This window comes from Peromyscus californicus, unplaced genomic scaffold (genome assembly GCF_007827085.1).
Source record: "Peromyscus californicus insignis strain IS unplaced genomic scaffold, ASM782708v3 Scaffold_18__1_contigs__length_77618521, whole genome shotgun sequence".
Lineage (NCBI taxonomy): Eukaryota > Metazoa > Chordata > Mammalia > Rodentia > Cricetidae > Peromyscus > Peromyscus californicus.
In genome coordinates, this window is record NW_026294480.1 from 48,857,934 (window position 1) to 48,885,894 (window position 27,961).

General features: G+C 40.9%; 1 protein-coding gene across 4 annotated transcripts; it reads left to right on the forward strand.

The window, feature by feature from the left end:
• The first annotated feature begins 53 nt into the window (after positions 1 to 53).
• Positions 54 to 26,376, forward strand: CUNH5orf34 (chromosome unknown C5orf34 homolog). 4 transcript variants are annotated; one of them, XM_052743331.1, is made up of 14 exons: positions 54 to 4,611; positions 7,404 to 7,483; positions 7,624 to 7,851; positions 7,972 to 8,061; positions 10,851 to 11,494; positions 13,723 to 13,821; positions 15,258 to 15,381; positions 16,046 to 16,137; positions 17,071 to 17,140; positions 17,834 to 18,004; positions 18,976 to 19,070; positions 21,645 to 21,740; positions 24,707 to 24,747; positions 25,974 to 26,376. In XM_052743331.1, exons 3-14 carry the CDS (start codon positions 7,657 to 7,659, stop codon positions 26,165 to 26,167), a joined length of 1,911 nt encoding a protein of 636 aa, XP_052599291.1. In that variant the 5' UTR covers positions 54 to 4,611; positions 7,404 to 7,483; positions 7,624 to 7,656; the 3' UTR covers positions 26,168 to 26,376. The 4 variants fall into 4 exon arrangements, with proteins under 4 accessions (XP_052599291.1, XP_052599290.1, XP_052599292.1 ...); XM_052743330.1 differs by having other exon boundaries at positions 54 to 7,483; XM_052743332.1 differs by lacking the exon at positions 7,404 to 7,483.
• Positions 26,377 to 27,961: the final 1,585 nt, after the last annotated feature.

Below are 27,961 nucleotides of genomic sequence, written 5' to 3' on the forward strand. Positions count from 1 at the left end.
AATCGCTAAAAGATTGTAGATATTCAGTAGCAATAGAATAAGTGAATTCAATAACAAATGAACCTGGAAAATTAACAAATACATTAATTTCTAGAGTTGGATTTTTGGAATTTGTCACACCAGGACAGTATGCAGTCTTGGAACATGATAGTTACAGCACATTAGGACAGATACCGAGAGATAACTGGGCTGCACATACTTTAGACATCTACTGGTCACTGTGTAAACATCCAGTATTTGACCACTAGCCTCACTGTCACCAGTTAACAACTCAGTGTAACGATCAACAGAATCTACATGCATTGTAGATGGTACTTAAAAAACTACCCAGGGTCTGGTATTGGTTCATCTGCTTAGCTTGCAGAAGGCCTAAGGCCAATCCTAGCAGTAGGAGTAAAAACCACCTTAGTAGTGAAAACAATGGACTGGTGATAGCTTGAGCAGCTGGGGGCTGTGATCATTGGAGCCATCTTGGGGCTCTGAGGACTTAAGCTAGGTCTAGACCCGAGTTGTTGACCAGAAAGAACATTGACATTTTACAGATGGCTTCTTCATTTTTCTTGGACCTCTCACAGCATTTTGGCTAGATTCTGAGATGGGCATCCCAAAACAGGGAGAACTGCATTAAGAAGCCATGCCAGCAGGATTTATTTTCTTGGTTCTAAATTTGTAACTATATGATGAGTTGGTCGTGTGTCACATTGTCTTGTAGAATGCATGTCTTCACCAAGAAGAGAGATGAATGTCTTGTAGAAATAGAAATACAGTTCTTTCCAGTGAGCACAGGCACTGGTGCCAGTCAATGTCAGTCTTGACGACCAGGCAGTCAGGTTATCAACTCTGTCTGTCTTAGCTAGAAGGCAAGAATACACTCTATCTCAGTAGACTGGGTTTGTCATAGTGATGGAGAACGTGTACTTTGGGGGAACCATAGAGCTTATCTACAAGAGGTCACTAGAATTTAAAATCAGACGTCTTTGGTGGGTAATTCTGTAGGTATTCCACTAAATCTTACCTGCAGGAAGGACAGATGAGTGTAGATTGTTTTTCCTTATTAAAAAAGGGGTTTGGCCATATTTAATGAGAGGAGGGTGTTTGGTAGAATTACGGAAAACCTGTTATGGCTGAAAGTCAGCTGAAACAAAAAGGAAAAAAGCCCCTTTCCTATCAGGTCCTGAGGGTGGGCTCACACAGGCCAGCTGCCAAGTGAACACAGTCTTAGAGCAGCACATTGTGACACCTCGTGGGTGGAACTGTTGCTGTTCCCAGCACTCTGCTGCTGCTAGTCTGTGGCTAGAGACCCAGTTCCTAAACTGCTCAAATTCTGCTGCTTATATTGCTGCACAAACAGCCCCTTCCCCAAAACTGGTCTCCCTTCCCTTAGGACTTCCTCAGAATCTTTCATCAGGAACTCAAATTTTAGTAAAGATGGCACTCCATCCCATTGTGGAACATACCCTTCCAATTTTGCCAACAAACAGGCTTGAGCCTGGTTGTCTGACTAGACTTGGGCAGATGGAAATAACTTAAGCTCATGTATGCTGCTGTCCTGTTGTGTTGGTCTAGCAAAAATGAACCCTGTAAGTGCAACATGGCATTCAGAAGTCATGCAGCCAGAAGACGTGGTTCTGGTAGATGGTGTGCCGTCGTGAATTCAGAATTGCCACTGTCACTTAGACTGTACCGCTAGTGATTGTTTTGTTTCCTCAGTCCGTGTTTTATTTGCTTCATTCCTCCTCTAACCTTTCATTTCCTAATTAGCTGCTTTACAGGAAAAACATTAAGTCAAATGTACACAAATATATCTGTATCCACTTTTCCTCTACAGGAAGCATCCTTCTAGATGTTCCTGCCTCTTTCATGAATTCTGTTATTTAATAATTGGTAGGGTTTCTTATTTTTGGTTGTTTTCTTTAAATCTGGCTTTTTTTTTTTCATGAGCTGTTCTCCATGCCATTCTTATCAAATAAAAAATAAAATCTGGCGCTCTAATTTTTCTTGTACCAGAGTCCTATTGTCAGTCTCAAGTGGCCCATATTTATCCATTTTCTTGCCTCCTATTTCTTCTTCAGATCCATTATGTTTTCTTTCCTACTATATGCAACGATTCTCACTGAAATCACCAGTGGCCCTGGACCCTGGCTCACGAAACCTAATAGATTTTTGTTTCCACTTTTTCTCTGGCAGTACTGACAACAAAATTAAAAATACTAAGCACCTAAGACAATAATTTGCTGTCCCTCTTTGTGCTCTTTTACAATGCTTTTGTGGGCTTCTTTATGTGTTTCCTTTGATTTTTAAAAATTATTTTGTATGTGTGGGTGTTTTGTCTGGACTAGTGTATGCCTGGTACCCAGGGAGGCCAGAATAGGGTCTTGATTCCCTGGAAGTGGAGTTACAGAAGGTTGTGAGCCACTATGTGAGTGCTGGGAGTTGAACTCTGGTCCTCTAGAAGAGCAGCCAGTGCTTTTAACTACTGAGCCATCTCTTAATTTTCTAATGTCACATTCATTGTTTCATTCTTTTAAATCTTCAATTAGCATGTAACAGCCATTGATCTCCAGGTGTGTATCTCCTGATTCCAGCCAAATCTTATTTACAGCTTTCATCAAGTGAACTTAGAAAATTTAAGTCTAGCTCAAACTTTTCCTAAATTCTTTATAATTTCTGCAACTTTCCCACTTGCCCAAACCAGAAACTTGGGCAGTCTTGAAGTCTTACTTTTTCTTAAGTCCCAGGTCTAGTAATTCCAAAGAATATAATTAATCTAAATAATTGCTGGAGCTGCTATCTCCTTAGTGCTATGGAACGACATTCTAGGGGTTATTTTCTCTCATTTGTTCAGAAGCCTTCTACTGAACTCTTCACATCTATCCTTGCTGTCCACAATCCATTCTCCATCAGCAATTCCAGGAATCTTTCAAAAAGTCATGAAATCTCTAGTAGAAGTTCCATTCAGGTCTCAAACATTGGAGGGGGAAAAGGCAGGGGTGGAAAACCCTGTGCAATATATAAAACTTATCGTCACAGGTCATTAAGAAATAAAACATCTGCCCAAGAATGTCTTTACATAAAATTGGGATCAATTTGCATATCAGTATTTTTTTTCAAATGATGGTTAATTGAAGTTTTTCCCAATCCCTTGATGCTATCTTTGCTTAAAGCTCTTGAACTAAACAAGTATACCTACTAAAACGTTCAGAAAATAGTTGCCTAGATATATTCTTAATACTTTAGAATCAGAAAATTCCCTCAAGTCTGACTCCATCCATAGTGATCTGGCCCCAGTGCTTCTGACCTCCTTCTTCCCTAGTCATGCTCCAGCCCCTTTAAAGGAAATCATCTTTCCCTTGGACTGCTCCGAGTCTTTTAACACAGAGCCGTGACCTTTGCTTGTACTTAGCAAGCACTTCTTTAAAACTCCAGATTTCGAGCTATGGTCATATGGATTACGTCCCTATGGAGAGATTTGCCCATTTTTGCTCTAAGGTCATGGTCATACTGGAGGCAGTAAGGCAGTCCATGAGGTGTCTGGATTGTTGTGGACGCTTCGTCTATAATCTAAAGGCCAGACTATTTCTGTTGGCAATAAGAAGAGGTAATTATCGGGCTAGGAGATGGAGGGGGGAGTAGAGGGCGGAAGCCAGGTGGTAGTGGGGCACGCCATTAATCCCAGCAGAGGCCAGCCTGGTCTACAGAGCAAGTTCCAAGATAGCCAGGGCTGCCGAGAGAAATCCTGCTCAAAAAACAAACAAAAAACCCTTCAGATTTCAGTGGAAATATTTTCTCGGTCTACTATATGCTCTCGTAGGTTGCTGTGTTTTTGTTTTTTTTTTAATCTTAGGAACACCCACAACTAATCAAATGATTGTTTTTTTCTTCCCAGTCACTCTCCAATCCCCATCCTGACTCCCAAAGAATTGGGCTAATCCGCCGCATACATTGATGACTTAGTAGGCAGTCTGTACACGCCTAAAGGCAATAAAATAAGAATCAGAAGACAGTGTCTGGCACATCTTAAAACAAGTAGTCTCTCCTTCGATTACTTTGAAGAATGCAATCACTCCGTTAAAACTCGTCCTTGCGTTAGCGTTTGCCTGGTAGGGTAGAAGGGTGGTCCACACACCTAATTCCAAACCAACCTGAACGCTTCCGCAGGGGCACTGAACACCCAATAGGTGGGGACCAGAGTCCGACCCGGAAAAACCCGTCCTCTTCCGGTCCCGCCCTGTGCAGTGAAAGAGGCGGGACTTCCGGCCTCACTTTTCCCCCTGACAGCGCTTTCTTTTCGATGCGGGAAGTTCAAACGGCTACTTTCGTAGTTTTGTTTTGTTTTTTCCTTTGGGTCCTCCGGTTCGCCGCTGCTGCCCCAGCCGCCTGGACTTGAACCGGCGTCTCAATCCAAACACTTCTTGTGTCCATGTTCTTCCGCAGATGAGATTATTTTCTTTCATCAAGAAATACCGCTCGGTAGTTAATATTTGCTGAAGTAACCCCGGAGAAGCAGTCGCAAACGGTACAGTCCCTGCCATTTGGGCAAAACAGAGGTCAGTCAGAGGCCTTGATTGCTCTCTCGATGTGGAAAACAACTTTGCAGCCCAGAACTGCCGGGTGAGCGTCAGGGGTTTGTCGGTGGACTTGATGAGGGCGTGTACCGGTCCCGGTCTCTTTCCCGGGGTAACTAGACACTATATTTTGAAAAGCGAGGTTTCAACATGCAGAACAGACGAGGTTTTACAGTTCGTTATACCGTACATAATGTGTTGAACGGTGAGAATGCTAACAGGAATAACACAATGCAGAGGAGGCCAAAAAGATGGATTGGAACCAGATTATTGTGTCCTGTGGCAGCGCCAAGATCCTTTAAACACTACACTCTTTTGTGTATGCTTGTTATTTAAATAATAACTTCAGTAAAGTTGCTATATGGGAGGTGCAAAGATAGTGATTCCATTCCCAGTCTGGTGTCAGAAAATAGACTCTTACAACTATGTGTCAGCACCTGTTTTCTCTTAAAATACCAGATAGAGTATATGCAGGTGTGCGTGTATGCACATATATAATATCTCCATCCTTTGTCATGGTATGTGTTTATTGACATTTAGCAAGTATGTAAACAAATGATGTAAAGCAGTCAGTGCAGTCTGACTTGTGAGAAGTTAACTGTGACAGGAATAGGAGAGAGAAGAAACAGGAGAAAGATCTTAGTTGTAGGAATTGAGAGATGAGCTTCCAACAAAAGGAGGTAAAGGGCTCAATACAAGCAAGCTTTTAAAAAAAGAATAGAAAACTAGTTACAGGAGAAAAGCAGTGAGGAGTCAGAGGTGTCGTTAGCTCTTATTGCAAACTCAAGGGTAAGAAGAATTTAAACATTCATTCTTTTATTATCTGATGAAAGTATATTTGCCTATGACATCATTCTTTGCCCTAATACTATTTTAGGTCCCAGTGATACATTTGTGAATAGGACAGGTGAGGTCCATTCTGTTTGAGTTTCTATCCTGGTGGAAGAAAACAAAGGCAAATAATTTTGATATTGATAAAGCCTATGAGGACAAAAGGTACGCTAGGATGGGAATGTGTGGAGCGCTTTAGCTTAGTGGACAACGTGGGGCCTTTGTGCAAGTGGTGTTTGTATTGAGACGTTAATGCTGACAAAGAATTTGTCACATGATAAGCCAAGGAGAAGACAAGCTAGACAGAACAGCATGAAGATTTTGAGATGGAAAAATACCTTCTTTCAAGATTATTTTTAAAAAGCCAATATTATTAAAGTGATCTGAACAAGGGAGTTAGGAGGTGACATTTGGAGACAATGGTGGGCTAGATTGTGTGGCCCCTGCAGGCTCTAGTGTAAGAATATAGCTCTTGTTCAGCTAAAGAATGAATTTAGGGGGTGTTACCGAAGGCTGCTTTTGGTGGGAGTGCCTTTGCTCTAGTTGAATCAGAGTCCATTTATCTGTGGAACAAAGACATAGAAGTCTATGCTGTTAACTAGCTGAACTCTCTGAAAGGAGTGGGGTGGACTTACAAGTTCTTCAGAGAAAGAAAAGAATCAAAACTGTGAATCTTATTAAGAGTTAGCACATACTTAAACCCTTACTTACATCCAAACCTGCTCCACATAAGATGTTAGCCTATATTGTGCAAAGCTTATTGCATATTTAAAACACGAAAGCAAAAGATGAGACTAAAAAGTAACAAGTGTTATTAAGGTAAGGTCTTGAAGAATCTCTGATTTAGGTAACAAATAAGAATGATTAAAGTCAAAACAGAAGTAGAGAAGCAACCCTTAGTAGCCCAAAGTGGGGTTGGAGGTAGGACAGAGGGAATCGTGGAAGAGGGGACAATGTACAACTGTGACACAGACTGACTAGGTCCAGTAGACGGACGACTAAAGACATTGGGTGCATGTAGACATCGGTGCCCATGATGAAACAATGCCAGTGGAAAGGTAGAGGAGGAAGTTGGACTAATAGAGTGAAGATTAGCAAGAGAATATTGGCAGTGGGGGGTTTACTGTACTTTAGAGACTTATTGGTAGGAAATGTCCATAAACTTGAGAAGTATTACCTCTGAATAGTCTCTTGTTTTTGACAGATGAGACTTGATCACTTGACTAGAAGGAGACGATAATGCAGAAGGGGATGGGTTTTGTGTTAGAAAAGAATTAACATTTCATCAGATTTATTGAGACCTTACAGGGTGGCTTTCATAGTGCTCGGCAGTCATCTTTTGGGGTTTTGTCACTTTTGCCCACGGCAGTCCTGTAACCCTCTTGTTTCGCAAATGAACGAACATCCCTTGGTGTCTGCCTAGCACATGGTGGAGTATCAGTGAAGCCCACCTCCCCTCTTCACCACACAGCTATGGAAAACATAGTGAGAGCAGAGTCATCTTGGAGGTAAGAAATAGACTTCAAGAAGTGAGGATGAGTTGAAGTCACTAAATAACTGCTTCCTTAATGCCAGACTGGGGAACAGTAAGTTGTGGCTTTTGTATTTCTTCCGTGGTCTTTTGCCTTAGGCTGAATAGTTAGTTACTTTTGGCCTGTCTTTTGCATGTGTTAAAACAGATTTTCTGTGTTATTTTATTTGTATTTATTGTTGTTGTTGTTTGTATGTATTATGATGTGTGAGTGCAGGCATGCGCATGCACATGCTTGCTACAACTTTGTTCTCATTCTCCACAGTGAGTTCCAGCTCAGTTCATCAGGCCTGCATGGCAAGCACTTCACATGCTGAACCATCATGCCTGCCCAAATTGCTACATTTTTCTTACCAAGTAGAATTGGTTTGTCTGAAATGAGATCCTGGGCATATAACATACAAAAGTTAAACTTGAACAGTAAAACCACAAAACTTAGGACATTTGTGACTCTGTGGACTGTCTTCTCCTTCCAGGTTATGTTTTTAGCAGTGGAGTGAAGTCGTAGAGGTTTCTCAAAGCATTTTGTGAAGGAAGTTCATTTTAGATAACCGAGGTGAGACCACCGCTCTTCCACCGAGAGTGTACTCAGTGGCAGTGTGCTGCCCTTACGTTCTTAGGAAGTGCGTGTGTTTAGCTTGTGAAACTCTTGAGCATTGAGAAATGCCTGTGCTACCGTGTCCCCATCTCCTGTAGTCTGTCTGAAGTGTGGCGTACCCAGGCGTAGAAATGGCTGCTGAAGTCCAAATGGTACTTTATGAAGATGACTCGGTCCAAGTACAATATGCCGATGGTTCCAGACTGCAGCTCTCTCCTTGTGGCTCAGAATTTCTATTTGAAAAGGCACCTCCTCTTTCAACACATCCTTTAGAGCAACCAGAGAGAATTCGTCAACGGACACACTTTGTCATTAGTACCTACCGAGTAAGTAACATCCCCCAAATACTCTTTTTAGTACAAAGAGGTTGCCGAAGCTGCTAGAATATAAAGGTAACTAGGATTCTGGACTTTTGTCATCAAATAATTTTACATTTCTTTTTCTAGGAGCAACTACAGCGAGCCCTAGATTTTCGAAACTCTTCAGCTACATGCCCTTTTTTATCTGAAAGCCTCATACCTCCTGAAAGGAAAAAGGTGATGTTTTAAAACCATGATTTTATGAGTACTATTTGAGTACAAGTTAATTGTAAACAGTTGGTTTGGCACTGGGAAATAGGCACATGCTATTGAATGCACAGGCCTATGTGTTTTACTAGAGCATAGAAGTTACATATTTCAACTCCATAACATTTTCTTTATGGCCAAGGATTATAGCATTTCAATTTGTGACGTTCATTCTCATATGTCTCAATATTAAGAAATTTCATAAATAAATGTTAAGTAAACTATGGTTGTCCATGTGTAATAAATATGAACCTAGTTTGCTTTTCCTGTGCTTCAATAAAACACTGACCCAAAGCAGCTCGGGGAGGAAAGGATTTATGTCAGCGGGTAGTTTTCAGTCCATCATTCAGGGAAGCCCAGGTAGGAACTAAAGCAGGGACCCTGAGGAGCACGCTTACTGGCTTGCTTTCTCTGGCTTGCTTAGCTACCTTTTTTTTATAATCCAGGCCCACCTGCCCAGGGATGGTATTACCTACAGTGGGTTGTGTTTTTCCACATGAACCAGCAACCAAGAAAATGCCCCACAGACATGTCCACAGCCCAGTATTATGGAGGTATTCCTTCCTTGAGGTTCCATCTTTCTAGGTTACTCAAGTTTGTGACTAAAAAACAAACCTAACCAGTATAATTTGTAATTATGGGTAAGTATAAATATTTTACTCTTGTTAATAGTTTTTGCTTTGAGGGATAATGGTAAATTTCATTTATTAAGAGTTGACTAGGAACTAAAACTAATCCTAAAAATATTTAAAAGCTGAGGCCAGAGGTTCACTTGACCACCTAAATTCGAGACTAGTGTGGGCAATGTAGTTAGATCCTGTCTCCAAAAATGAAAACTTCACTGGTAACCGTGTGGCATGGGTATCTGCTGAGATTTCCTGAGTTACCAGCCCTTGTGTAGACAGAAAACCCTTCAAAGGGTTTACTTGATTTTTCTGTGGAATTTCCAAAGTGGGGAAGTTCAGACCCGAGCCTGATCTAAATGGCTCTGGGCAGTAGGGGGTGAGCCCAGGACCTCCCCCGTGGTAGGCAGTAAGTCCGTCACCGCTGAGCCACACCTTCAGCCCAGCTGTGCCTGTTAATTGCTTTCTACTACTCTCCAATGCTCTTTCTCTTCCTCCTTGCTGAGTTCACAGTGTGCTGTGGCTGTGTTAGTCCTCTTGTATCTGTGTACATCACTCCAACAAAGTACCAGAGATGATAACCTAGAGGAGGAAAGAGACTGTTTACTGTCGCAGAGGTAGTGGTTCATGGTCATCTGACCTGTCTCTGTGGGCTTATGTTGAAGCAGAACATTATGGCGGGGAATGTAGGCTGATACAATGCCTAGCAACCAGGAAGCAGACAGAGTGAGAGACCTCCTTCCTCCAGCCAGACCTTGTGTAACCCATCCATCTGTGAACTCATGAATGGATTAATCCTTTGAGGAAGTTAGTGTCTTCATGATCCAGTCACCTCTCAGCAATACCACCACCTGCACCTTTGTGAAAGACACCTCATATCCAAACCTTAGCAGGCAGAGGTGCTATAAAATATTGTAAGCTATAACTTATTCCACAGGGCCTTTTTCCAGTGTCTTTTGAATAACTGCGCTATTACAATGGTGTCATTTGCTCTGATGCTGCAGTGTGGTCCCAGGACAGTGGGCTTTCCTAACTGACTCTCCTTACACAGGTTAACCATCCGTCACGGTCCCTAAGATGAGTATTCTGATATGGGTGACTCTGTAACAAAGGCTTTCTTGACAAGAGTTTTATTGTGTCAGTGTTCTGCCTGCATGTATACCTGCAGGCCAGAAGAGGGCACCAGATCTCATTACGGATGGTTGTGAGCTACCATGTGGTTACTGGGAATTGAACTCAGGACCTCTGGAAGAGCAGCCAGTGCTCTTAACTACTGAGCCATCTCTCCAGCTGACAACAGTTTTAGTAAAGTTAACGTTTAATAAAGATGGAAGTTGAAATGTTGAACTATGTACCATAATTGATCAAAATACTGTTATGTACAGTCCTGTTGATTTCTTATATGAAAAAAGCAGATAGAGACTGTTTTGAGTCTGTTGTTTGGTAGGGTCAGTTTACCTTTGAGTTTTTTAATTGTCCTAAATTATTTTTAAAGCCACCTGGAATTTCTTTTAGCTAATGTTGTGCTGGGTACCTTCTAGGACAGGAACTTCATGGTACTTTTTGGTTCATCTGGTAGGTAATACAGCATTTCCCAAATGCTGTCGAGTGATTCCAGTACTACTTTAAAAAGTAATTCTCGCCTTTCTCCTATCTCATGTGACATTTTAAAGTACCGAATTTGTTTTTGTATTATCTGTGTTGTTTTCTCAATGACTTCTACACTAGTTCCATACCATGTAAGCTCCTATTGCTTTTGTATAGCACACCACAGCCCAGGCTCTCCTTCATGTGTGGAATGAGTGCTCTGTAAATCCAGCTCTCCCTAATTCATTGAATATTTTAAATCAAAGTAACTTTACCACTAATCTTTCCTTTTCTTCCTCCTCCTCCCCCTCCTCCTCCTCCTTCTCTCTCTCTCTCTCTCTCTCTCTCTCTCTCTCTCTCTCTCACACACACACACACACACACACACACACACATGTATGTATATATGTGTGTGTGTGTGTTTAACTCCAGTTTTTATTTTCTAGGTAGTAAAACCTCTTTCTTATAAAATACTTTTAATATCAAAACTATGGAAAAATGAACATTAACAGAAAAAATCATGGGTTTTTTTTTTCTCTTTCAATTCAGCATATCTTCATTGATTTCTCAGAAGTAAAATGGCCCAGTCTTGATAGAGATGACAGCATCACATATTTGGAGAGTGGCGCAGTGAAGATAACATCACTAGATGGACACGCATACTTGTGCCTACCCAGATCTCAGCATGAATTTACAGTGCATTTTTTGTGTAAAGTGAGCCAGAAGCCAGACTTGCCTGTAACACTCTCTGAAACAAGTAATCAGGTCCTGAAAGATAAACGAGCTGGAAAGACTTGCAAAATCTGCACCCATGGAAGTTTATCAGGACAAGGATTACAGAATAAAGAAAACGAACTTCATGGCCAGATCTTGAAATCTAAAGCCTCAGCGAACCTGTGTTGTGTCGATGGAACCGAGGGGAGGGAGGAGCTGCCTTCCTCAAGCACGAGGCACAGATGTGTCTACGCCTGGGTGAAGCAGTGCTGGTCTGTCACCTCCTGTCCAGAGCCGTGGAAATACCCTTTGTCTTTAGCGCTTGGTTTTTATAACAAAGTTAGTGTTGTGTCTAAAATTGATGCAGGTTTCCCTGCAAGTGGAATTGTAACCTCTGACACTCCAGAAGAAAGCAGAGAAGAGGTTTCTGTCCTTCCCAGGGCCTTGTTACTCAGCTGCCCTGCCCCACACATGCACAGGTAAAGTAAGAATGGCTTGTTGCTCAGAAAGATTTGGGGAGAACCCATCCTTACCTAAGCAGAACTTTCTCGACCATCTGATACTATTCTGGTTGGTTGGTTGGTTGGTTTTGGTTTTGGTTTTTTGAGACAAGTTCTCACTATGTCACCTTGGCTGGCCTTAGAACTCTAGGTAGGCCTCTAACTCATAGAAACCCTTCTCCTCTGCCTCCCAAAAGTGCTGGGATTAAAGGCACGAGCCACCACACCCAGCCACATCTCTTACTATTCTTAATCTCATTTGGTTGACTAAAATCTTTGATTTTAAAGGATAGTATTCATGGTAATGTAGGGTGCCTAATGAAGGTAACTGTCCCTTAAAGGATTGTTATACAGAAGAGCAGTAGCCTGCTCGGGGCTCTTTGGGAGAAAGCCTAGAGGAGAGTCTATGGCTGGTCACTTGAGCCCATCACCCCACAGGCTAGACCATGGACCTGCCCCTCACCCCACAGGCTAGACCATGGATCTGTCCATGACCCCACAGACATGGCCACGGACCTGCTCATGACCCTGCAGGTTAGACCATGGACCTGACAGAGTTTTGATTATGGCTTCTTTCTTTGCTATTAACCCCAAAATTTACCTGTTTTTTTGTTTGTTTTGTTTTGTTTTTTGGTTTTTCGAGACAGAGTTTCTCTGTGTAGCTTTGTGCCTTTCCTGGATCTTGCTCTGTTGTAGACCAGGCTGGTCTCAAACTCACAGAGATCTGCTTGGCTCTGCCTCCTGAGTGCTGGGATTAAAGGCGTGCGCCACCACCGCCCGGCAATTTACCTGTTTTTTAGTTAACTGACTTTAAGTATGTTCCTTTTTCTTTCTTTCTTTCTTTTTTTTTAAGTTTCCTTTTTTTAAAATTTATTTATTTTAATGTGCATTGGTATTTTTGCCATGGTGTTGGATCCCATTTTTGCATATGGGTGCTGGGAATTGAACTCAGGACCTCTGGAAGAGCAGTCAGTGCTCTTAACATCTGAGCCATCCATCTCTCCAGCCCAAGTATGTCCTTTTTCAAAAGGGTTCAGTATATGGAGAACTCTCTATGGCTAGGTCAAGAACTTAACTTTAATTCAAGGATGAATAATAGTTAAAATTCTCAAAGTGAACTTTGTATAGTATTACAGTAAATTTATCTTTTTTTGTAAGCAAACATTTATAAAGTACTTAGTGAGGCATTGTTCTTTTTATTCATTTGGTGTAGTAACCCCATTACAAAAATTACTGTGATCCTTTTGTAGAGGAACTTAAGATCCAGAAATGATAAAGAACTCAGCAAGTTACATCGGTAACACTTGTAGAATTGAAATTTCATCCGAGGTCTTCTCTGAGTACACATTTTTACTTAAAACAAAATCTAGGAATAGCTTTTTGGCTTGCCATAATTATCTAGTTAAAACTGGAAATTCAGAATTCTAAGTATGTGACAGGAGAGGTTTTATGCTTCTAAATGAAGTGTTTCTTTGACTGGATTTAGGTTGAAATCCATTTCCTTAGCATGGCTTAGCAGGTTTTCCGTGATCTGGTGCCTCTGTCTCTGGAGTCCTCACTCTGCCGTCGCGGGACTCCTCACAGTTACTTAGTGCTCCCTCAGGCTCTCTTCCCTACAGCCCCTGCTCTCGCTCTCTGCTGCAGCAGGAGCATCGCCCTCCTCACCCCCACCGCTTTTCCTTGTCTCAACTTGAGCCTTACAAGGTTCCTTGGAGTGGCTTCTCAAAGTCTGTTGATAAGTTAGTCCTTATTCACGCCAGGGCACTCACTGCCTCCCTCTATTTAGACTTGGTGATTACTGTTTTACTACACTGCCAGTTGGGAAGTGTCCACTGGGAACAGAAACATTAAATTCTCAGTGTGTAGAGCATGATGCCTGGCCTACTGTAGATATTTCAGTAAAGATCTGTTGTTTGAGTTCAGGTTACATTTTAAAGATTAGCAAAAATTTAAATGTATGTCATACTGAGATCATTATTGAAGTTACTGAGAATTACTGAGAAGATATATGGCAATACAAGACTTGCTTTTAAATTTCTCTAGTGCACATTTATACACACACACACACACACACACACACACACACACACACACATAATATAGTTAGTTTGACAAGGAGTAAGCATTATGGTGGCACTGTTTTGTTGAGTTTTAATGTCAATTATTTTGAACAACCAGAATTAATACTCATATTTTATCCTTCACAGGTGGAACTTCTGTGATTCACTTTTACAGAGACAGTCTGATGAAGAGTATTCCTATCCTGAGCTTGTGAAGGTGGTGTGGTACAAGGGTATGACATACAGGTAAGGCTCCTGTGGTGTGGTATAAGGGTATGACATGCAGGTAAGGCTCCTGTGGTGTGGTACAGTGGTATGACATACAGGTAAGGCTCCTGTGGTGTGGTACAGTGGTATGACATGCAGGTAAGGCTCCTGTGGTGTACTATAAGGGTATGACATGCAGGTAACGCTCCTGTGGTGTGGTACAGTGGTATGACATACAGGTAAGGCTCCTGTGGTGTGGTACAATGGTATGACATACAGGTAAGGCTCCTGCATTGCACTGAGAGTTTTATTTGTTTCTTAACTCAAAGTGGGAATGAGACTGTTCTTGCAGACCAGTTCTTATAAAAAGACACAGTTTTGTTGGGTCAGCTGGGCTCTTGTATTTTGTCTTTATAGGTCACAAAACTAATTTTATTAGTATGCATAGAGGCCTTATGACTCAAATTAACCATGTTTACAAGACTTACATGGCAGCTCCGATACCACTGAGAGTCAGTCTTGCTGGTGAATGGATGTTTATAGCAGGGGCTTAGGATCTCCTGGACATAAGAAGGTCTAGTTGTGTTACCTAGTGAGCATGGAATCAGGCTAAGGGCGATTCAGTCAAAGGAAATGATTCCTTCGGGGCTCTGTGTGTACACTGCTCCACTGAATTTTCCCTTCCGCACCACAGAGTTACTGTCTAGTGACTGGAGTACAGTGTGGCCAGCTGCAGCTTCACATCCATGAAAAATAGTAGAAAAGCATACCTGATGCTTCCCCTTTTCTGTATGAAGACCCATCCGCTTCTGACAGCATTAACTTTAAATTGCATTTATTTTTTACTGGGGATGGCACAGGTGTGTGCTATAGCATGCATGTAGAGGTCAGAGGACAACCTGCCGGGGTCAGTTCTCTTCCACCATGTGGGTCCAGGGATTGAACTCAGGGCATCAGGCTTGGCAGCAAGTGCCTTTACCTGCTGAGCCATCTTGATGGTCCCTGACAACATAGATAAAAGATATATCTCTTCCAATAAAAGTAATTTTCGTGCAGTATATACTGGATACTTTGATTATATCTGGCTGCTACATGTGTAATACGTTTTACACAGATAATTAATCTTATCCATCAGGTACTGATTATACCAATTATATTTGTTGAATGAGCTTATTTTCAGAACCTAGAAGTGTGGTATTCAACTTCTATGCATAGACAATGCTTTGGTGACTATGTATCATTTCTATGGTTGGCACTGGGGATGTGAAGACAGGATTCTCTGAATTCTGGAAGCTCTGAGCTTAGCTGTTGAAATAAACATATAAGGCACTTTTGTGTGTTCTGTTTCTCTTCGGTTCAGAATTACCCTCGTCTCTGTTTTTGTTTGTTGTTTGGGGTTTTGTTGTTGTCTTAATGATTGCTTTCATGGATGTATTAGTCTTAATTAAAAAAAATAATCATTTTCTCTACTTTAGGCTTACCCATAAGAATGAAAACTTGATAGAGATTTATCCTGGAGATGGATCAGTTTTCAAGTCCAAAGGAGCTTATTTTGGTAACTATTTTACATATTATCCAAGTCAAGGAGAATCAGAAAAGGTAAGCTAACTATGAAAATTCAAAAGTTTTTATAAAAAGTTATTTCTAAAGTCATAATATATATATGAGAAATTTGCTGTTTTATGTAACATTACTTTCCACCCCTCACTATGGAAAATTAATATAATCTTACTGTCAGCATTGACACCTGGTGAATTATCAATCACTTTATTTTACAGTAGTCACTCCCACCGTTATCCATTAACACCCTAAACAGTTTGTTTAAATCAGAGGCTAAATCTCTTCTGTTATAGAATTTGTCACTAGAAAATGCTAAGCCCAGAGCATTACTTTTGAGTCATCCTACCACTTTTAATTAATATTTACAAAGTAAAAAGCATCTATTGGGGGCTAGGTAGATGGTTCTGGGGGTAAAATGTTTGCCACATAAACATGAGGACCTGAGTTGAGATCCCCAGGACCCACATAAAAGGTGGACACAGTAGCATGCACCTCCCCTACCCTCCACCAGAAAGGCATCCTAAAAATACCATTAAAATATGTAGATTTTATGGGCTTAGAGTATTAAAACATTTGCTTGCTTTGTTGGTATTATATAAGTACTTCAAGGAAAAAATAGTTTTTTATTAAGTAATAGTATGAAGTAATAAGGACCAGATTTATTATTGAGATTTTTGTTGTTGTTGTTGTTTTACACTTTCAGAGAGAAGAGAAAACTTATTCCATAAATAACCTTCCTCCAGACAGACCAGGAAGTCTCTTCTCTGTACGTTCTTTGATAAAACAGGCAGCCAGGTGAGTCCGTGATGTTCAACTGAGCAGAAAAATATGCATCTGAGTACCTTGATGTGTTTCTCCTGGTTAAGGTTAGAATTCAGTGGGTACAATGGAAATATGTGTCTTTGCTACAAATCTGTCAAGTCTTCTGGTATAGCAGGAATCTTAGAAGGTCTTATTAATAAAATCAAACCTGAGGTCAGTTATTGGGGTGAACTGGAAGATCAGAGAGACAGAACAAGCCACAGCTTACCTCACCTGGCCAACTTCTCAGGTGATCTTGTTTCCTCAGACTGAAAGCCTCTGTGTCCTCATATCCCAATGGCTCTCAGCTGAACTGTGCTGCTCAAAACCTACAAGCTTAACCAGCCAAATGCTTAACCAGCCAAATGCTTCTAGTTTCTGGTCTTCACGCCTTATATATCTTTCTGTTTTTGCCATCACTCCCCGGAATTAAAGGCTTGCTTTCTGGGATCAAAGGCGTGAGTCACCATGCCTGGCTGTTTCTAATGTGGCCTTGAACTCACAGAGATCCAGAGGGATTTCTGTCTCTGGAATGCTAGGATTAAAGGTGTGAGTGCCACCATTTTCTAGCCTTTGTATCTAGTGGCTGTTCTGTCTCTGACCCCAGATAAGTTTATTAGGGTGCACAATATTTTGGGGAACACAATACCACCACACTTCTGGTCTCATAATTTAAAAAGTAATCCATGTTATTACAAGAATGTTTCTGGCTTTGAAGTTTAAGTCTGAATAAACTTGCATACAGGGAGTGAGTCGGTCCAGAGAGGTGCTGAAGTGCTGTTTTTCCAGACAAGTGTAGCATCCCTAGGGTTGCTTTAATAAGAACCCTTGAAAAGATGGGAGCTGGCCTCCCACAGAGCAGGGGTTTGAAAATAGAGAAAATGCCATTATTTGCAAACATTTAGGGAATGTTTTTCATGTTCACAGAATTCTTCAACATTGTGCCAAGACAAGGCTTTCACTAAGCCACAACTATCACGTCTGCTGCTGGAAAATGGTATGCTGAAAGCAGGACTGTTAGTTGTTTGGATTCATACTTGTACATTCAAACTGCTTTCATCTAAGTCGTGTGAGAGATTCTTTGTAGCATTCAAATTTGTTCATTCAAGAGAATACCTACCTTGAGCCAGGTGTGGTGGTACATACCTTCAATCCTATCTTGGGAGGCAGAAGCAGGCAGATCTCTACCTCATCTACAGAATGAGTTCCAGAACAGCCAGGGCTACACAGAGAAACCCTGTCTAACTTAGAGTTTCTGTTGCTGTGGTGAAACACCATAACCAAAAGCAGCTTGGGGAGAAAAGGATTTATTGTATGTAATCCCTCATCCCCATCATGTTGGGATTCAAACCTGGGCTCAGAGCATGCCAGTCACACACTCTTATCACAAAGCTATACTAGCCCGTTTTTATTTTGTAAACGTATATGCTGTTATAATCCACAGGTTTTGCCTGTGTAAAGTTCATAGCAGGATGGTAGCTTACAGAGATATTAGAAGTCAATCTTCTTATTAGGTAGACAATTTCGGGTGTGTAACTCTTGAAAAGTTAAAATATGGATAAGAGTTCTGTAGCACTCAACTTCTGAGGAAGAATCTTGAGTTGCTTCAGGGTTCATTAATAATTATTTAATTATTTAATCTTTTTCACAGAAAACTGTGCCTTGTGCTATCTTATTTACTTGGTTTTAGGTACCTGGAATAAATGTTAACAATACCCTGCCCATGCTTCTGAAAGAATCACTCATACCCAGTGTGGGGAGATTTCTTGCCTACTCTGATGACAAAGTTCACGCTGTCTTTTTAGATGGCGTCACTCTAACGCTGAATTGGAATTTCAGCTCCTCTGCTGAAAAAAGACCAGTGAGTATACCTAAGACTGGTTCTCAAGCTTCCTAAGGCTCCTTTAATACAGTTCCTCATGCTGTGCTGGCCCCCCAGCCCTAAAATACTTCTATTGCTGCTTCCTAACTGTAGTTTTGCTGCTGTTGTTTGAAATGAAGGAGATCTGATACGGGACACCTGTGGGGGTTGTAACCCACAGGCTGAGAACTGCTGCGTAACACTGAAATCCTCTCGTTATGCTCAGTAAACTCTGTTACAGCGCTTGTGATTGTCACATACGAGATACCATTCTGATCTTAGATGCTTGTGTGTATTATAGATTATTACTGTCAGGACAAACATTATCTCCTCAAATATTTATCATTTCTTTGTGATTCAAGATCCTATCTTCTAGGGTTTTTTTTTTTTTTCAAATACATAATACATTATCCTTAACTATAGTCTGATGTCTACAGTGAAATATATCCTGATTGGTTACTTATCTACAGAAAGCAGTACTACTTTATCTCCAATTATTGTGTTGTTGGTTTTTTTATGTGTATGTATGTGTACCTATATAAGTTTATGTACACCGTGTGCATGCAGGAGCTCTTGGGATCAAAAGAGGGCATCTGAGTCCCTGGAATTGGAGTCATGGGCAATTGTGAGCCATCATTTGGGTGCTAGAGACCAAACTTTTTAAATATAAAATCTGTCAAGAGGCTTTATTGATCTCAGTGAATTTCCTAGCAGCAATCAGAGACGTATAACATAGTCACATTATGTATCTAAAGAAGCACAGTGCAGCAAGGATTGGCATTTGTATTCTCTGATAGTCATCTGTGTGGGTGATGACTTATACCCACAACCCTTAAAATGCAGTCTTTCAATTCTCAAGATAAATTTATAATGATTCATCCACTCCTTTATTTTTTTTTCTAAAGACGTTGCTAAGTTTTAGTTTTTAGTTTTAGAATGATAAAACTTGCCTCTTCTTTTTGCTTCTTAAGATAAATCAAGGTCTCAACTTGGGTTGGTGCAGATTAACTTTTCCTGATGGACAGGATCAGTTCATTCAAACTGAGCATCCTGGAACATATGAAAGGTACGGAAAAGCAATTTTATTTTCATGTTTTAACTAATAGAGTGTAACTATAACTTAAATGTTACATGTATTTTTATGTATTTTATGTTACATGTATGTTACATGTATTTTACATGTAGTTTTTCCAGATTTCAGAGTTCTCAGTCACACTGAAATTTAACACAATGAAATATATCAAGTCAGCTTTAAACATTTGTTTGCATCCAACTGATTTTTCAAAATAATAGGTTTCCAACATGTCTGACTTGCTGTGAAGAGTATAGTCAGTTGTGTTAGCCAGCTTTTCTAACCCCTTAATGAAGTGGAAAGAAAGGTAGTTTACAAATGACTGTAAATGATGAAAATTGTATGTATTTCTGGGAAGTGTAAAAGGCATTAAAACCAGCTGATGGATATTTGTAAATGGGAGGATGCTTGAACTTAGTTTTTAGGAATATCACCTTTCTGTTAATGTAGTTCACGGTCAGCTGTAGTGGCTCTACATGTGGTAGTTCTGACAGCGGCTTTGCCTGTCAGTGCCCACAAAACTGCTTACTTAACATCTTGAATTTATTTTTCTGTTGGGTGGTCTTGTTTTGGTCTAAATGCTCCAACATTCAATTGCTATTTTAAACATTTTCTCTCAAAAAGATAGTACCTTTGGCAAATGATATGTTCTATCCCATCACTTCTGTAACTGAAGTTTTCCTGTGCCTGCTTGGCTACCACGGCCCCCGCACCTGCTCAGACCCAAGTAAACACACAGAGGCTTGTAGATGTAACCAACCTTCTTATTCAATAAGAAACACAGAACCAATGCAAAGAAGAAAAATAAGAGGTCAGAGCTAAGAGCTAAAACCTTACCCTTCCTCCTGCAGTGGTCCTACCTCTCCGAACCAGAGCTACCCCTGTGTTAAAGTCTTTATATAGAGTTCCTGTTCTGCCTTCTCATTGGTTGTAAACCCAACCACATGACCGCCTCGTCACGGCCTGTCTGTATAGGCCTCCAGGTTTTCCATGATTGGTATTGATTAAAGGCATGTGTATCCAATACTGACTGTATCCCTGAACACACAGAGACGTACCCAGCTCTGCCTACCAAGTGCTGGAATTACAAGCGTACGCTACCACTGCCCTGCTTTCCTATGGCTTGCTAATAGCTCTGACCCCTGGGCAACTTTATTTATTAACATACAAATAACATTTTAATACAAATAAAATATCACCATAGAGGCTTATATTATTTACAAGCTGTATGACCATTAGCCCAGGCTTATTACTGACTAGCTCTTACACTTGAATTAACCCATAATTCTTATTTATGTTTAGCCACGTGGCTTGGTACCTTTTCTCAGTTGTGCCTTTGCATCTTTCTTCCTCTGTGTCTGGCTGGTGAATCCTGACTCAGCCTTCCTCTTCCCAGCATTCTCCTCTCTGCTTATCCCGCCTATACTATACTTTCTGCCTGGCTACTGGCCGATTAGTGTTTTATTTATCAACCAAATCAGAGCAACACATTCACAGCATACATATTAAGTTGCATTTCATCATATGCATGTATATAAATTTATTTCTTTATGCATGTGTATGCTCCAGTGGGCATTTCCAGGTTTAAATTTTAGTAGGCAAATGCTTCTTACATAGACTATGTAAAGATATATGACAAGCTTAAGGAATTTCACTTTACTTTGAAAAACTAAAACGAAGAGTTACACATTTAAATTTGAGCTTTAAATGAAGTGTATTTTTTTTCTTTCTTATTTTGATTTAGATGTTTCTTTCTTTTTTTTTTTTTTTTTTTTTTTTTTTTTTGGTTTTTTTTCGAGACAGGGTTTCTCTGTGTAGCTTTGCGCCTTTCCTGGAACTCGCTTTGGAGACCAGGCTGGCATCGAACTCACAGAGATCCGCCTGGCTCTGCCTCCCGAGTGCTGGGATTAAAGGCGTGCGCCACCACCGCCCGGCTTTTTTTTTTTTTTCAGACGAGGTTTCTCTGTGTAGCTTTGGAACCTGTCCTGGAACTCACTCTGTAGACCAGGCTGGTCTCGAACTCACAGAGATCCACCTGCCTCTGCCTTCCGAGTGCTGGGATTAAAGATGTGCACCACCACCACCCAGCAGGTGTTTTCTTTATAATGTGAATATAAATAAAATTATTTTATTTTTTATGAATAATTTAAAAAGGTTATCCCATCTGTGTCTAGTGTGTATAGGATTTAGAAAATCTTACTGCCTCACTTAAAATTTTTCTTTATCCTTTTTTTTTCCAAACTGTCTTACTGATTTTTTTCATGTCTTATGTATTTATTGCAAATATACAAATTCAGGCTGGGAGTATAGCTAGGTAGTATAGATTTCCTCAGCATAGACAAGGACCTGAGTTCCGTCCCCAGCACACAAGGGGGAGAAATCAATAAAGAACTTAAACAAGGTGTGGTGGTACAGCCTGTCATTCAGCACGTGTCATAGGATCAGAAGTTAGCTGCAGAGTTGGTTAGAATCAAAGTGGGTTTTTTTTACTTTAATTCATTTTTTATTGCACAAATTATACAAATTAATGGGTTTCCCTATCAAATATTTTTAATGTATTCTTTTCAGATACGTGACATCAGTAACATCATGGTGCAGAAGACTGACCCAGGCGAGTCCAAGTCAGGTGCCTGAACATCTGTCACCTGTTCTCAAAGAAAATTGGTATTTATATTTCTTGTAAACTTAATCTGTGAACAAGAGCCAATTAATACTTAAAAACTAGTATCAAGGCGTGATAGTTTGAATAAGAATGGCCCCCATAGGTTTGTATATTTGAATACATAGTCACCAGGGAATGGCACTGTTTGAAAGGATTATGAGGATTAGGAGGTGTGGCCTTGTTGGAGGAAGTATGTCACTGGGGGATGGGCTTTCTCTCTCTCTGTCTATGGATCAGGATGTACCTCTCAGCTACTGCTCCAGTGCCATGCCTGCTGCCATGCTCCCTGGCATGATGACAGTGGACTAAGCCTCTGGAACAGTGAGCAAGCCCCAATTAAATGCTTTCTTTTTAAGAGTTGCCTTGGTCATGGTGCCTCTTCACAGCAGTAGGACAGTGACTAAGACACAAGGGCTCTCGAGGTGGCTCAGTGGGTAAAGGCTTACTGCTTAGCCTGATGACCTAAGTTCAGTCCTCAGAATCCCATGTCAAGCCAGAATTGACCTCTGACTATCTATACACACACAGTGAATAAAAAACACAATATTTTTAAGTAGCAAATGGAAAACTTTGAAGCTTTTTGCCCACAAAAACCTTTTGTTTTAAGCATATTCAACTCTTTTTTTTTTTTAAAGATTTATTTATTTATTATGTATACAGCATGTATGACCAGAAGAGGGAGCCAGATCTCATTAGGTGGCTGTGAGCCACCATGTGGTTGCTGGGAATTGAACTCAGGACCTCTGGAAGAGCAGTCAGTGCTCTTAACCTCTGAGCCATCTCTCCAGCCCATATTCAACTCTTAAAATGTTTTTCATAGTATAAGCTTGAAAAGAACTTCCTTCTTAAAAAAAAAAATACTTTTTTTTAATCTGATATACAGAAAATTACATTGGAAATTTATATCAAAATGAGTGGTTCTTTATGTATGATAAAAAGGTTGTGGAAATTTTAGTATTAAAGGAAATATACTGAGTAACATAAGCTTTTTTTTAAAACTGACTTTTAAATCATTTCTGTTGTATTTAATTCTTGTCTGAAATTAATTAGCATATTAGAAAGTAAAGCAGGTAATTTAGTTCCTCAGGAGACTAGGCCAGGGCTCCACAGGAGCGTTCCGGGGGACGTCAGACTGAGCAGAGACAGAACTCAGCAACTGAGAGCAACTGGCTGCTCTTTCAAAGGACACAGGTTCCATTCCCAGCACACTCATGGCAGTTCACAGCCTTCCTTAACTCCAGTTTCAGGGGATCTGACATCCTTTTCTGGCCTCCGTGGGCACCAGGCACACACATGGTGCACAGATTTACATGCAGGCAAAACCCACATACACATCAAATAAAATTCAGAAAAGGATCTTTGACCTGTGGAGACATTGAGAAGACAGTTTTGAGGAGCAGATAGTACTTGATAGGATATATTATAAGTTTTGGTGAATTGAGATGGCTCTTATAATAAATAAGGAAGTTCACATGGGTAAAAACACAAGCTCATAAATGTGAAAATAATTGGAAGGTCACTGTTACACTTAATGTCACTGAGTAAAGCCTCAGTGTACTGGAAAAGGACACCAAGAAGAACTTAGGAACGTATTTGTTTTAGATTTATTTTTATTTTTAGTTATGTGTATGTGTGTACATGCACGAGTGCAAGTCAGCCTGAGGAAGCCAGAGGCACAGGCTGTCCAAGAGTGGGAGTTCAGGTGGTTGTGAGCCATCTCTGCAACCCCGGGAACCTTCTTTGATAACCCTGCTCTGGGATCAGATCCAGGGCATTGTGTATATTAGGGAAATACTCTACTGCTGAGCTATAGCACAGCCTCATATATGACCTTTTTAAAAGGAAGTTTAAAGTGACTTAGCATAATGTAGCAGGATAATGTGCATACACACACACAGGATAATGTGCACACACACACACACACACACACACACACAGAGCCTGATTTATATCCTTTGCCTCAGTGAATACTTGTTAGAATAAATCAAATGAAAACAGTGACTGTGATTTTAATATGCTGAACATCTCAGGATCTGACTTTGTAGATGCCTCATCCTTCAACTCTAGCCTCTTTTAGAGCAGGAAAGTTGCTTAAAGCAGCTGAGGAGAAGGGAAATGGCGTATGATTATAAAACTGATCACTAACCACTGCTCAAGTAATAACTGGTTTTGTTTTTATTAAATGCCTTGTTTACATAAAAACTCAAAGAGGGTTACTGTTGACATACTAAGAAATGAAGCTGGAAGCCAGGTAGTGGTGGTGCATGCCTTTAATCCCAGCACTCAGGAGGCAGAGGCAAATGGATGTCTGTGAGTTCGAGGCTAGCCTGGTCTACAGAGCAAGTTCCAGGACAGCCAGAGCTACACAAAGAAACCCTGTCTAAAAAGAAAAAAGCAAGAAAGAAATGAAGTCAGGTGTAGTTATGAGTGGTGGTGCACACCTTTAATCCCAGCACTTGGAGGCCGAGCCCGGCAGATCTCTGTGAGTTTGAGGCCAGCCTGGTCTACAGAGTGAGTGCCAGGCCAGCCAAGGGAAACATACAAAGAAACAAAAGTGAAAGTGCAGCCGGTGCCAGCAGCTGTGGGTGACAGCAGTGAGGACCAGCTCTGACCCCCAAGACGCCCCCCCCCTCCTCTGTCTTGTCAAAGAGTGTAGTTTGAAGAAAGAAATCACACAGTAAACAGCTCTCTAAATTGTATTTCAGTATTTTTTCTACCTTGCCATCATTAGCTGATTGATTCAACTTCTTAGTAACTTGAATTGTTTTTAGACAGTGTCCTCATTAATTTCTCAGAGGTAGTAGTTGTAGTATTTGTATAGTATTCTGACTTGGTGGGGAAATACGGTAGACCATCCACATGAGGGGCTCTGCTAGAGTTCTGTAGTCACCTCATACCTGTTGTCCTCCTGTCCCCTGTCATATGTGGTAAGAGCTCATGTTCCAGTGTCACCCTTTCCCTTTCATAGGTCTGTTGCTTCTGAGCTTGAGAAAATACAGAAATTTAACTGTATCCTTTTAAGAGAGTGTATTATCCTATGGAAGTATTCCATTTCAGTCTGGGCCTAATATGATGTACGTACTTTACTGTAGGACTGTTAATCCATACATACATGGCACTTAGTTTTGCTCAGTCATCGATATCTGAGATATTTTCTTGTCATGGAATATTATGTTATTGTTTGTACTTTTTTGTTTGAATTGGGTAAAGAATGATGAACTAGGATTAAGATCTCTTTTGGAGACACTTTCTCTTATATAATTATCTAAATTATAACTGTTAAAAATGTGTCTGTAACTTTCATTATGAACCCTTTGATTCATCTGAATCTGTTTTCTCTTCATTTTTCTGTAATCTTGCTGTTGTGCAACTTTTCCTGGGAAGATATGATCCAACATTTATTCACCCCATATAGATGACCAACAACAGACCAGAGAGACAACTTTGCCCAAGTCCAGCATAGTGAACTAGTGAGTTTACTCGGATTCCTTACAGGAGTGTGGTTGTGGGGGTCTTTACAGAAGCCTGCTTGCTCAAAGGGAGCTTCCCCCTGAAAGCCCAGGATGACTAGCCACTTAGGAAAACTGCATCCCTGGAGTTCCCTGCACAACTTACATGTTGTTCACCTAGTCACAGTCACCTCTCCCCAACAGCTGTTCCTGTGTAGACATCCTTGTAGGGACCTTGTGAATTTTGTAACTTTTGGGAGCTTTTTGAGCCTTGTAAGATTCATACAGTTCCAGGGCAGTGTATATTTTATCTACATCTGAGTCCTGTGAGCTTCCTCCTCCCCCCAGGAGGAGCTGTTTCAATTGGGAGGAAATAGTTATACTGTCTTACTCAAATAATAAACTAGTTTTGTAAGAGAAAGCAAATTTCCTTTTACTCTAGATTTTTGTTAATTAAAAAAATGCAATACATTGTTTATAATCCTATCATCCTACTCTTTCCCTTTTTATTCTCTTAACAAATGTAGGTTAATAAGTGTTACTGAGATTTTCTTTTCTCTCCTACTAAACCTCCATCCAAACACACATAATTCCCCACTTCCGTACACTGTGACTGGTTTCCTCATCTGTACAGGGTGGACTCCATAAAATCTGAAGTCCCAATGCGATCGTGAATTCAGTAGATAGTTTTAACTGAGAAATATTTTCTTGCCGAAGCCGGGTTTTCTGAAAATCAGATTATATAATGACAAATGTGGGGGAAAGCTCCTTAACTAAGTAATTCAGGGCTCCTGGAAAACAGTGGTGTCCTCCACTTGACTTCTAACAAGAAAAACGATCAGTGTTCTGATGACTGTGCCCTAGGCTCTTCAGAAACCTTGCTGGAAGCAACTAATAAAGAGAGTGTATCGGTAGCACTGAAAAGAACTTCTGAAATCCTTCAGGATATTGACTATATCTTGTCAAACTCTAGAAAGTGAAAAATGGAGTTACTACAACACTAAAACTTAAGGATGTCTCAAATTCCTAGTATGGAATCGCTAGTAACCCAAGGAGCTGTGAATGTTACTTCTGCAGAATGTGCAGAACTGATTGTATTTTACCTAACTTGTACATTTTAGTGTGTGTGTCTGTATGTATATCGGTATATATACATTTTTAAAATAAAGAACTATTTTGAGGTTTTGAACTATTTCATTTTTTACATCGGCTGTATAAGAAAAGTTGTATGTTTCGCCATTTTCAATATTGTAATGTTAATTTTCAGTTGTCTTTTTTAATGTGCAGAATTGTACATTTGGTCATTTGCTATTTAATCTCTCCTGGAGAACTAACATAGCAGATTTTCTTCTTTCTCATCCCAGTTCTTGTCTCACCACAGACAGTGAAAGGTAAGAGAAACAAAGATTTTATTCCAAGGAGAGTGGCAGCTAAGATCTGATAGGGAAACCTCTCAGCAGCCACAGGCTGCCATGCAAGAGCACACGAGGGCTGAGGGCAAGCCTGCTGAGGAAGAACAGGAGCACGTTGGCAGAGTGGGCAATGGCCAGCAAAAGGCGGATGCTGGGGGAGGTCATGGGGCTCAGAAGGGGCTCTGATTGGCTGGGTGTGTACTGAAATGGAGTAAGAAGGTAAGGCTCAATTAAGGGAGAGCCTGCTGCCCCACCCGAAAGAGTTCTCAGTTAAGCTGGTGGCCCCATTCCCCCTAGCTGTTACAGCGGCGCTGAGGAAGCAGGCATTCAGCTGTCTGGAGGGCCCACCCCATGGACTGTTGTTACATAAATGTATGGATATTTATATACTCATGTATCCCTAGATAAATACAGCCTGCTCCGTCTGTACTTGTATGTGTGCTTTCAGGGCTGACGTGGGTCTGGGTAACCAATGGAGTGCTCTTCCCCAGGGAAGACGTAGTTCCCCTGGTCTCCGCGTTCCTTAGTTGCCTGTAATTCTTTATGTAGGGTTGAGGCCCCTTAGGCTTCCCAGGAATTTGAAAGAGAGCAAGGAGGTACATAGGAGAGGGCGTGGAGGAAGGAAAGGGAAGGGAGAAGTGATGCATTATCTCAAAAAAAATGAGATAACTTAAAAAAAAAAAACATATCCAGGGGATTTTGAGCCTACTCTACCATTGACTCTGCTTAAAACCAGGGATCACTCCCACCTCTGTCAAAACTATTAAAAAACAAAAAAACTATTTCAAAAAAGAAAACTGATCTAAGCAGTTCTGCTGTAACCTATTGATACAGTCTAGGGGTCTGGATCAGGTTTGTTTTCTCTGTTAAAAGACAGGGAAAATCTGAAGCTCAACCGGGAACAGCAGAGCAATCTCCATCACAGACAGAATCAGCAATTGAAGAACAGCATTTATCGAGGGTGAGGAAACACATGCAGCAGACCCTCGGAGGAGGAAAAAAAAAAAAAAAACAACCCTCTGCAAAGCAGAGAGGGCACACACACACAGCTGAAAATCCAGTCTCTTGAGGGCTGGGGCTGTTGAAGCCCCCGGGGAGTTTTCCTTCCCTACTTAGGGTTGTTCAGTTTGGAGACAGAGAGAATGGTAGATTGGTCCTAACTGTTCTTTTCCTCATCTGGCTTTGAACTTGAGCCAGTCCATCAGCAGAGGACCTGCTGGTGGGAGACAGAGGCTGCCAGGAGATTGAGGAAGAAGCTGGCCATCTTGGAAATTTGCCAGCCCTGGCCCCTTTCCTTATCTGTCTGCCTCGCAGGGAGTCTAACTCCTAATCTCTGAGGCTCTTGACCTTTAAGGCAGGAAA